Raw genomic sequence first — 12,163 nt, 5'->3', positions numbered from 1 at the left:
ATATTGGAAAATATCAGGAATAGAATTAACCCCAGGAAGTAAAATATTTACAGCAAGATGTAAAAATCTATATGTATTAACAACAAAACATAAAATAACAGGAAAAAATAAGATTAAAAAAATACAAATAGAAAGCCCATTCGAACAGTGAATCTATTTGATATACTAAATCCGCGCACCCCTTACAAATGGTATCAGAGCCCAGTAATTTAAAAAGTATGGAAGAAATATATATTAGAGTTAGAATATACATGTTAGAGTTAAAATTAGATTTAGAGTTAAAACAATTTACTTATAATTAATTAATTATGCGAAGACCATTTAAAAATAGAGAAGCTTTTAGAAAAATTAAAGAATCTTTAATTAGTAATTATTCAGAATATATAAGTCTTGCTATTTAATTATATAAAATAGTGTAAAAATATCGTTCATCTATTTATTGCGTTTAAAAACCTTTTCTGTCTACCTATTAAGCCTAAAATATCCTTTTGTATTAGGCCTAAATGTCTTGTCTCAGGAAATTATATGTTATAGGTTCAATAGTGGGTGACTTTGGACTTTTGACTTTAATAAGAAAAGTCTTTAAAGACTAATTTTTCTTTCTTTTTTAGTAGAGTACAAGTACAATTTTACCCTTTACACCTCAAATATTTTTAAACTTTTCATACTCATTTGTCTCTCAAATTCTATTTTTATTTTTATTACTCTCATTTTTTTTATTTTTTCTTTAATTTTATTTTCATGTTTTAATTCATTTATCTCAACCTTTATTTTTTAAATCTTTTTTCTCAAACATTATCTATTTCTTCATTTTTTTTAATTCATTTGTTTCAACCTTTATTTTTTGTTTTTATCATTTCTCCCTTTTTTCCCACATTTTTCTCAAACTTTATTTTTATTTTTTCCTCTTATTTTTTTCTCAATTTTTTTAATCCTTCGCATTTTTCTTAATCTTTACTTTTTTCTTGCCTTTTTTTCTCAATATCTTTTTTTTATTTCTCTATTATATTTGATCGCTTTTTTTCTTTTTTCTCTACTTCTATTATATTTTGCTAATAAATAAAAAATTGAATAATTCACAAAGGGATCTTCTTTTTTTGACATTAAAGCAAATTTAAGGACATGAATTGTTGTTAGGAAGTTCTTTGGGATAAGTTTTGCCTCTAAGATAAAAATTATAGAGTAACTCATAAATCAAGGCACGATGTGGTAATGTCAAGTCTGGCTTGTGGAGCATAACTTGCTTGTTTGAAAATCTTTGATTTTAAGTCTTGCTTCTAAGACAAGAGTTATAGAACATCTCATAAATCAAAAATAATGTGGTAGCGTAAACACTGGTTCATTGGGCGTAACTTGTTCTTTTGGGAGGTTCTTGTGCTAAGTTATGTCTTAAAGGCAAGACTAATAGAGCATCACATAAATCAAGACAGAATATGATAGTGCCAACTATTGTCCATGGAGCGTAACTTGTCGGCTAAGTTTTGCCTCTAAGGAAAGAGTTATAGAATATCTCATAAATCAAGACAAGATGTGGTAGTATCAACACTAGGTTATGGGGCGTAACTTGTTGTTTGAAAGTCCTTGGACTAATTCGATCCTCTAATGCAAGAGTTATAGAGCATCTCACAAATCAAGACATAATGTGGTAGTGTCAACTCTTATCCATGGGGCATAACTTGTTGTTTAAAAGTCCTTAATTTATAAAGTATCTCATAAATTAAGACACGATGTAGTAGTGTCAAATTTTGTCCGTGGAGCGTAACTTGTTTTTTAAAAGTCCTTGGGCTAAGTCTTGTCTCTAAAGCAAGAGTTATAGAACATCTCATAAATCAAAACATAATGTGATAGTGTCAATTCTTACCCATGGGACATAACTTGTTATTTGAGAGTCCTTGGGTTAAGTCTTGCCTCTAAGACAAGAGTTATAGAATATCTCATATATCAAAAGAAAATATGTCAACTCTTGTCCATGGGGCACAACTTGTTACTTAAAAGTCTTTGATCAAAGTCTTGCCTCTAAGAGAAGAGTTATAAAGCATCTCATAAATCAATACACAATGTGGTGGTGTCAACTCTTACCCGTGGGGTATAACTTATTTTTTTATGGTCCTTAGGCTGAGTCTTACCTCTAAGACAAGAGTTATAGAGCATTTCATAAGTTAAAAACACAATGTATTAGTGTTGACTCTTTCCCAATACACGTTACTTGTTTGAAATTTTTTGGGATAAGTCATGCCTCTAAGGCGAGAGTTGTAGACCATCTCATAAATAAAGACATAACGTGGTAGTGTCAAGTCTTTCCCATGAGTCATAATTTGTTATTTGAAAGTCATTGAGATAAGTCTTGCCTCTAAGACAAGAGCTGTAGAACATCTTATAAATAAAGACATAACGTGGTAGTGTCAAATCTTGCCCGTGGAGCATAAATTATAGTTTGAAAGCCCTTGAACTAAGTCTTGCCTCTAAAACAATAGTTGTAGAACATCTCATAAATAAAAAGATAACGTGATAGAGTCAACTCTTGCCCATGAGGCATAATTTGTAGTTTGAAAGTCCTTAAGCTAAGTCTTACCTCTAAGGTAATAGTTATAGAACATCTCATAAATGAAAATATAACGTGGTAGAGTTAACTCTTGCCCGTGAGGCATAATTTATTGTTTGAAAGTCCTTGAGCTAAGTCTTGCCTCTAAGACAATAGTTGTAGAACATCTCATAAATGAAAACATAATGTGGTAGAGTTAACTTTTGTCCGTGAGACATAATTTATTGTTTGAAAGTCCTTGAGCTGTCTTGTCTCTAAGGCAATAGTTGTAGAACATCTCATAAATGAAAACATAACGTGGTGGAGTCAACTCTTGCCCGTGGGGCATAATTTGTTGTTTGAAAGTCCTTGAGCTAAGTCTTGCCTCTAAGACAATAGTTGTAGAACATCTCATAAATAAAAATATAACGTGGTAGAGTTAACTCTTGCCCGTGAGGCATAATTTGTAGTTTGAAAGTCCTTGAACTAAGTCTTTGCCTCTAAGACAATAGTTGTAGAACATCTCATAAATGAAAACATAACGTGATAGAGTCAACTCTTTCCCGTGGGGCATAATTTGTTGTTTAAAAGTCCCTGAGCTAAGTCTTGCCTCCTAGGCAATAGTTGTAGAACATCTCATAAATGAAAATATAACATGGTAGAGTCAAATCTTGCCCGTGGGGCATAATTTGTTGTTTAATGTCCCTGATCAAAGTCTTGCATCTAAGGCAATAGTTGTAGAACATCTCATAAATAAAAACATAACATGGTAGAGTCAACTCTTGCTCGTGGGGCATAATTTGTTGTTTGAAAGTCTCTGAGCTAAATATTTCCTCTAAGGTAAGAGTTATAAAATGTCTCATAAATCAAAATACAATGTGGTAGTGCCTACTCTTTCCCATGAAACATAACTTGTTGTTTGAAAGTCATAAGCCTTACCTCTACAATGTGGTAGTGTCAACTCTTGTTCATAAAACGTAGCTTATTTTTTGAAAGTCATGTCTTAACTTTATAATGTGATAGTGTCAACTCTTGCTCATGAGATGTAATTTGAATGGGAGAAAAGGAAGAAAAGAATAAAAAAATTAAAATTACGAAAAAAGAAGAAAATGAAAAAAAATATTTAAAAAATAAAAATTAAAGAAAATGTAGAAGTTGAGAGAGTGGAAAAAAATAAAGGTTGATAAAAATAAAAAAAAAATAAAAATAAAGATCGACAAAAATTTAAAAAGAAAAAAAGAAAATAAAAAAATAAAAAAAATTATATAAAAGTAGACATTGAGAGGTGTAAAGAAAAAAGTAAGGGTTGAGAAAAATTAAAAAGAACAAAAAACGAGGAAAGAAAAAATAAAAATCAAAGTAAAATAAAGAAGGAAAAAAAGAAGTTGAGAGGAAAAAGGGAAAAAATAAAGGTTGGAAAAAATCAAAAATAAAAAGAGAAAAGAAAAAATAAAATTAAAGTAAAATGAAAAAGAGGAAAAAAATTAAAGTTGAATGATATAAATATGAAGTTATTATTCATTATAAGGATTATTTATGTAATTTACTCCATTGTTCAGGGATAATTTCGTCCAAAAAATATTCGTTAATAGGTAAAAGCTATTTTAAGGAAACTTTTTTATTTAGGGCTAAAATTTGAAAGTCACCACAATTTGAGTCTATCCTTGAGATTTACCCGTTAATTGTTCTTATTTTTCTTAGATTTAGATAAAATCCCCGCTAAGTCGTCAGAATTTGTTTTGCACAATTCTTGAAGACAATTTTCCTTAATCATTTTTTTTTTTAAATCAATTTTTCTTTTTAAAGTTAGTCAAAAAAGTTATTTTCAAATAGTCCGGATAGCCGCAAGTTAGCGGATACTCTTGGTGCCTTAACAACCTTCCAAGAGTATTAATAGGAACCGCTTACTCAGAATTTCTAAACTTAAAAGATTTTTTCTGTTTTGAATCTCTTAAGTAATATTTTTAGCTTTTCTTGATATTTTCTCAAAAATCAAGTGGTGACTCTATAATTTCTTAAATTGTTTCAAATTGTCTTTAAAGTTTTGGAACAGTTTAAAAGGTCAAAAATAATATTTTTCAAACCCTTCGAATCGAAAAGGGGCAAAACGTTTATGAATAAATATTCATGAAATAAAAATTATTATGTTGAAAGTATAGATATAACATGTATTTTTATTATATAAATATAATTTATGTCAAAGTTAGATTATTATTATATTTTTGATATAATCTATGGGATAAATATTCATGGTATATATCATTACATCAGAATTAATTTTCTTCTTAAAAAATTATTTATTAAATATATATAAATATTTTCAGTATTACATAGTATAAAATTTTTATATCTAAAATATACCATGTAAGTTTATGGTATAAATATAATTTATATGGTTTAAATATACCATGTATTTATGGTGTAAATATAATTTGTATGTGTATAAATATATCATGTAGTTTTATGATATAAATATAATCTGTATAATATATAAATATACCATGAATTTTTACGGTATAAATATGTCATATTTTTATTGAGGCATCATTAAAGCAGACAATAAAAATGAAAAACATAAAATTTTGATATAGTATTTAAAAAATCAATGAACAGAGGCTTCCATAAAACTAGGCAATAAATAAAAAATAAGAAAATTTAATATATAATTATTTTTCTATATATTAGAATCTGTTATAAAAGTAAATATTTTATATGTTATATCTGACAACCAACTAATACGGCTATGTATATGTAATAGTTTTTTTAAAATGATTACTTATGTTGTTTTTCCTTTTATTTATCAGATCAATTTAGAACGACAAAAGATTGATATTATGCAATATTTATTTGATTAATATTAATAAAAAAAAAAAGATAGGGATTTTATGTAGTTTAATAAAGAAAAGTTGTGATATTATATAATTTTTTCTTAAATGTGAAATAACCCCAATAGGTGGACGGAAAAGGCATTTTAGGGACATTTTAGGCCCAATAGATAGCCGGAGTACAATTTTACACCATTATTTCACATGATTAAAAGTTCCTAATTTGTATTTCGCTGGATTTCAGATGAGATAAGACTTTTATTACTTGAATTAGTCAAACGATCAAATTCAGTAGTACAACGAAAGAAAGAAGTAAACAAAACTACTCTCCTTACCTTTAACATGCCTATTCTACTTAATTAATAGGAATTCAAAAAGAAAACAATAAAGGCCGTGTGAAATGGAATCCAAGCTTAACTATTCTTTTCTTTTGGGTCATTTGATAGGATTAAGAATGGAGGGATTTCATTTTTCTCCGAGACCAACTTTACATTTGATTATAGAATGTTAAAGTAGAAAACAAACAATTTTGTTGTTGAAGGAACTTGGTGAAAACCTGAACCAAAAAGAGCTCAATTTTGCAGTGATTTTTTTTCAGTCATCCAGTTCCACATTTTGGCTTCAAAACTTTCTGCTACTAGTACAACATCCCAGTGTACTCGCACAATATAGGGTTTGGAGAAGATAGAGTGTATGCAGACCTAACCCCACCCCTGTTTCAGAAGTAGAGGCTTTTTCCAATAGACTTGAGCTCCAGAAAAATCAGTACATAGCAGCAGTCCCACAAAAGAAGAGAGGTTTCACCTACTAGTATTGATTTTTTTACCCTTCAATTTCAATTTAATTCAACCGCTTGAAACAAAAAAACAATAATATGGCTTCAGTGTGCTCGTATAAAGGTAGAATCAACTAATTTTCTACTTACGCCACAACCCTACACGTGAAGCTGAGACCTTAAACAGTGTCAATAAATTCCTCCTAGCAGTAGATAATAGATATACCATAGAATTATTACTGTGCTGTTTGCTCAGTCAAAAACAAAAGGAACGTGTAGTAACGCAAGACTAGCAATATGACAACCTAACTAAAGAAAAGTCTGATACCTCAAAAAGTTTTCATCCTACAACTGACTGCTGTATGAATCAATCTAATAAGTAGGTATGCAAGATCCTCAATCACAAGAAAAGTAGGATACATCACATCATTCAATCCAATAAGTCAGACACAGCATTCTTCTTGAATGCATCAACCTGAGCCAACATGTTTGCCAATCCTTTATTTGGGAATACATTATCCGCCTTCATTCTGTCAGCAATACCATAACAAGGAGCTTTGGCGGTTACATAGGCTCGAATAAGGCAGTGGTACAGGGAAATTCGGGAAACATATCCAGCTTGTTTCATTCTGTGAAATATTTTCTCAGTATTATGAATATCACCTCTGTTTGCATACTGTTCCATAATGACCCGATAAGAATTAATCATTGGCCTCGACCGACTCTGCTCTGCAGCTTTATGCAATATTGAATCGGCTTTTTCCACTTCTCCAGCTTCAACATAAAGTCTGACCAAGGCATCCCAAGTCAATGGCCCAATTAGGCAACCGCTGTCAGCCATACGCTTCACAAGGTCCTTTCCTTTGGACAACATCTTATGATTCGCATAAACTCTCAACAAAACAGTATAATGCTTTGATGAGAGTGTTGGCCATTTTGCTGCCATCTTATCGAAGACTTCTTCCGCCTCCTCAATATTATGCAGTTTTCCCCAGGCTTCAACAGCAGCCACACATTCATCAAGCCGAGGATTAGACGCACAAACATGCCAGATTCTATCAACTTCGTCAGCCCTTCCAAGAGCTGCATAAAGAGGAAGCAAAATACGACACACCCAGCGATTTTCTTCTATATCTCCTCCTTCCATCTCTTTTAGTACATTCTCGGCCTTCTCATTCAGACCACCCGAGACGTAATACTTTGCCAGAATGCTCTTTATGTGGATATCAGGTTTTATCCCTTCAGCCTTCATGGTCTCAACAATTTGCTCCATTCCAGATATGTCGTTGATTTGCCCCTTAGCATCAATCAATGTTTTGTAAGTAAAAAGGGATGGCTTCACATTTTCCTTCTCCATTAGTAAGAGAACATCGGCAATCTTCTTTTTATCAGTCCTCTTATATAGAAGGAGCAATTGATTGCAAGCAAAGCATGTTAATGGGAGTTCAAGGTCCTTCATTTTGTTAAAAATCTGCTCAGATTTCTTCACATCACATTCAGCGACGCAATTGGCCAATAAAGTGCGATAAATAACTTCACCTCTGAAAGACTTTGGTATCATCCCAATATAATCTTCTGCCTTCTTTAGACCACGGACTTTGGCAATTAGATCAGTACGAGAAGCATAGTCTCTGTCAGTAAAAGTGAGCTGCTTTTTTGACTCCAACCACTCAGAGAGCTGCCAAAAGCGAGAAATTACTATAATTGAATAGCAGCAAGATGATGGCAATAGAAACCAACAAACTAATCAGGTCAGAAGCTGTTGTTTTTCCCTCAATGTGAAACTAACAGAACTAGTGTTTATCACTATCTCCACAAGTCATGTTATACTGCAAACATAAGTTGACATTACAACAAGGAAGCAGCTAAATATTTTTATTCTTATGTTAATATAGAACCTACAATAGCCAAGACGGTATAAGGAAAAAACTAACAACTAACGCAAAAGTACTGGTAGACCAGGACAGATGCAGCAGAAGCAGGAGACTACAAAGAATATTGTATGCAGTAACCAACATAAAGTGCGAGTATTACGCAGGTATAAGGAAAATATTTGGTCGAAGTGGAAAAAATTAAGTATTTGAAGTTGAAGTTGAAAATAGCATTTGGAGGTATTATTTCAAAATATCTCAGCTCCGCCATTTTTGCAAGTTCTTCAAGAATTTCACGGAACAAAAAAAAACATAAAGAATTAGGAATTATTTCCAGATGTAACAGGAAAAAAGTCTAAAAGTTGTTAAAACTCCTTCATCCAAAAAGAAAAAAGTTAAAACTCAAACTTTCAACATTCCATGTAATACTCAAGCATCAAGCAACTCCAAGGAGATAAATTCTCAGTGAAATATGAATTCGAAATGATTTTACAAGCAATGGTCAAACAGTAATATCTAAGAACACAAGCATAAAAATCTTATGGAGTAATTTTTGCTGATAAAAATTTTGCACTTAACTGTACTGCCTCCTTTGGATATCTCAAGAAAGAGGAACATCAATAAAAGATATACCATTAATGAAGGCCCTTTATGTACGAGTAGAAGAAACACAGCATATATGCTGCGCAACTGCTGGTGCAAGTACTCCCCCCAAAAGGATGGAGGTGAAGTGAGATTGGACAAGATTGTAGTTTGGAATGCAAAGACTTCAAATGTTCAATCTCAATCGTCCACTATAATGACATGATAAATGAAGATGTAGCACACAAAATTAAAATGAGATTGCTGAAACGGATGGGTGTTACAGGAACGCTATGGAATATGAAAACACCTAACAAGAGAAAGGCCAGTTCTATAGAATAATGGTGAGAACACTACTATTATATTGGAGTGTATGTTGGGCGGGCCTTTAGGACTCAACATATTCACAACATTAGTATCACAGAAACGCGATGAAAAGATGGATATGCCGCCATACAAGATTGAAAACAATTCTCTCATCACATCAGAACCAAGATAAGAGCTAAATATTTAAGGGATTCACATACATTAACAAACAGTTCACAGATTGACTGATAGGTTCTGACTGATAGGTTCTCATAAAAGGTTTCAACTTTGAATAATGAGGACACCAAAACCTTAAGACATCTATCACGAAGGAATGAGATTTCAGGAGGAAAAAAACCTCCATCATTGCCAAGAGTAACTAGAAAAGTTTTATCAAAATGTATTAACTGATGTTCTTTTACATAGTTTCTCAAACTAAGAGAGCAAGTACTTTTGGTAAATCCTAAATTATTTGAAAAGTGATTTCTTGGTGTTTAAACTTCTTTAGTTCTAAAATGACTAATCACAGTTTACAATGTTATAAAAGAAAAATTAAAAATGCATCATGACCGCCCTGCTAATGTAAGCACACAACGATCATTTTTTATGACACTGATGGTAAAACCTATAAATTCATCAAAATTTAAATAAGATGCCTGATCTAATATAAAGAGAAAGATTACCTGCAGTGCCTTCCCATACATACGCCTTTTACGAAGATCAAGCATCGCCGCTGAAACTACTGCAAGTGTCACGTCATTTCCTTCAACCCATTTATCCATGATTTTACTAACAGATAAAGCTGGTGCAGCCACAATAGCATTGAATAAAGCGGAAGAAACTCTTTTCCTTGGAGACTTCCGTTTGCTATTTTCAGTCTCCGTATCAGACAGCTCTAATTCTTGAGGTGCTTCCACATCTCCACTGTCAATATCCTCTTCGGAAAGCTCATGCTCAGAAACTGACTCACCTATTTTGTTGGCTTCTTGTATTGCTTCAGTTGCAGTAGAAGATTCAAGCTCTGAAAACCCATCGTCTGAATTACTATCTTCCTCTTCGCTGCCCTTTGTGCCAGCTTGAGAAGAGAAACTTCGACTTTCCGTGAATAATCTGGGAAAACCATGAGATGTTATTTGAAATCCTCCAAATGTAAGAGGGCTATGTGATATTACATTGGAAGCCCCTTTAAGCCCATCCCTGTGTCCTTTCAGGCGTTGACTTGAAATTTCTAAAGTGGCATAACAAACTCGAGAGCCTCCGGTCATAAACACTTGTTTCCTGGCGTAGATAACCAATTTCATGAATTAATTTGCCATAATCTAAGCTAGAAAAAACTCTCTATTTCTCTCGAAAATGGAATCGGAAGACATAGTAATACTAAAAGAACAAAGAAGATGAATAAACATTCAGAGTAGCCTCTAAAACTTTCAACTCTATATCACTTACTTTAACTGACATGACAACATTGTTGTAAATTTTTTGTACTCAAAATTATCACCAAAATGGTACCATTATATCTATGTTTCACTTGGGTCGATCATAATCATATGTCTCTTACATTATACCCAAAACATATTATTTCTCAAGGTAAAATTAAAAAAAAAATGAAAGTTACCCAACTTGTTTGGGGCTGAGGCATAGTTGTTGAAACTGAAAGTCACAACTATTTGTACCAAACATAAGCTATATAATAATTTATAAACAAAGATTTGCGTGAGACAGGTCTTCCCGATGGTTCAGTAACAAGTCCATAGAAGTGCAGAACTTCCATTCTTGTTTCTTATTTATAAAACAGAAATGAACAAACCTTTCCTACCCAAAACTGCAGTGTTTCCGATGTTACACTTCCATAAGACACCAAAACTATACTTAATTCACCAAAAAACTAGATGTGTTTGGTATGCAGGAAATGTTCTTGGGAAAATATTTTCAGTAGAGCATCTTTAATCTTATGAAATCATTTTTAGTACTATGATACACTTTGACTGTGCAGAGAATTTAAAAAAAAAAGGAATTTTGACTAAAAAAAAACTATAGATATTTGTGTGATTATGGAACATCTAATTAAGGGTAAAATTGGAAGTTTAAAGTTAAATTATTCCTAAATAGGGAAAGGTGCCTATCTTTTTTGGAAAGAGTAAAAAAGGAAAATCATCATGGAACAAGGAGTGTCATTTTTTCATAAGCAAAATATCAGGTAATTTCACAAGAAGTAGCAGAGCAGAAGACTACTGTTTTTCTTATTATTTTTTTAAAAAAATATTTTGAAGGTGGAAAATATGGAATATATGCAAAAGGGAATTGGGCATATAAGTAAAGGAAGGGGTTCTTTTTTCATTTAGACGGTTTCACCATTTTCCAGAGAGAAACTTCCGAGGTGGGACGCATTCTTTAACAAGGGCTATTAATCACATTTTCACGAGAGATTGGTCAGTTCACTACACATCAAATAAATGGATCGTACTTCACAAAGAAAAATTTACTGAAAACATGGTGACAAGACGTAGTAAAAAAAAATCAAGAAAGAACAAAATTTCTGAGGTCAGTGTATAAAGGAAAGAGAGAGTAGAGATGGGATTACCTGAAGGAAGAAGAGGCTCGACGAACTGCCCACATCATTCCTCCTTTTGCAAAGTGTAAATGTGAGAGTATGAAAACCAAAGAATTCTTAAACCCTAAAAACCCTCGTTTTTGTTTGCCTTTTACATATTCTTTTTTTTAGAGTCCTGTTTGGAAAGCCGTTTTAGGAATGGGAACTGGATTTATTTCTAATGTGGTCTAATTTTTTATTAGTTTAACTGCAGTGTAACATTTGGTTATTTAAATTTAAATGATTTTATCTATTGCGAAAATTTTTAATGAAGTATAAAAAAATTAAATTACTTTTCAAAGATCCTTCATACTTAAATATAATAATATAAACATAAACATATCTTATAGTGTAAGCACAAATATATTTTACCACCAGAAATTCAAATGGTTGATCAATCACTTTTACGTTTGTCATGCATTAACTCTTTCCCTTACTTTCAGAGACTAAGACAGACGCATCAATTTGAGTCATATTTTGTAGGGGGTGCGCGGATTTAATAGGTATAATAGATTTAATAGGTTTAATGAATCTATTTTTATTTGTGCGTGGATATTTTATTTCAATATCTTTTAATAATTTACTTTTTTCGTAAAATATATTCATTGATTATTTTATCCTGTAGTAATTGCAGAGTTACAAATTCTTGTATAATAATTTATCCTATCTGTGCTATAATGTATATCTAATTCT

General features: G+C 31.8%; 1 protein-coding gene across 1 annotated transcript; it reads right to left on the bottom strand.

The window, feature by feature from the left end:
- Positions 1–6,308: 6,308 nt before the first annotated feature.
- Positions 6,309–11,673, bottom strand: LOC107863635 (pentatricopeptide repeat-containing protein At1g80270, mitochondrial). Its single transcript, XM_016709655.2, has 3 exons — positions 11,462–11,673; positions 9,564–10,158; positions 6,309–7,799 (listed from the first exon to the last, which is right to left on the bottom strand). The coding sequence occupies exons 1-3, from the start codon at positions 11,497–11,499 to the stop codon at positions 6,552–6,554; spliced, it is 1,881 nt and encodes a 626-aa protein (XP_016565141.1). The 5' UTR covers positions 11,500–11,673; the 3' UTR covers positions 6,309–6,551.
- Between the last annotated feature and the right edge of the window lie 490 nt (positions 11,674–12,163).

Source organism: Capsicum annuum, chromosome 3, assembly GCF_002878395.1.
Source record: "Capsicum annuum cultivar UCD-10X-F1 chromosome 3, UCD10Xv1.1, whole genome shotgun sequence".
Lineage (NCBI taxonomy): Eukaryota > Viridiplantae > Streptophyta > Magnoliopsida > Solanales > Solanaceae > Capsicum > Capsicum annuum.
The sequence above is the reverse complement of the archived record's forward strand: the minus strand, read 5'-3'. Positions and strand labels throughout refer to the sequence as shown.

Bases quoted from the DNA above. Each gene is read 5' to 3' on its own strand.
- LOC107863635 (XM_016709655.2), bottom strand. From the start codon at position 11,499: ATGATGTGGGCAGTTCGTCGAGCCTCTTCTTCCTTCAG. The intron at 10,159-11,461 runs GTAATCCCATCT...TATCTACGCCAG, and splicing joins CGAGCCTCTTCTTCCTTCAG to GAAACAAGTGTTTATGACCG. The intron at 7,800-9,563 runs GTAATCTTTCTC...CGCTTTTGGCAG, and splicing joins TGTATGGGAAGGCACTGCAG to CTCTCTGAGTGGTTGGAGTC.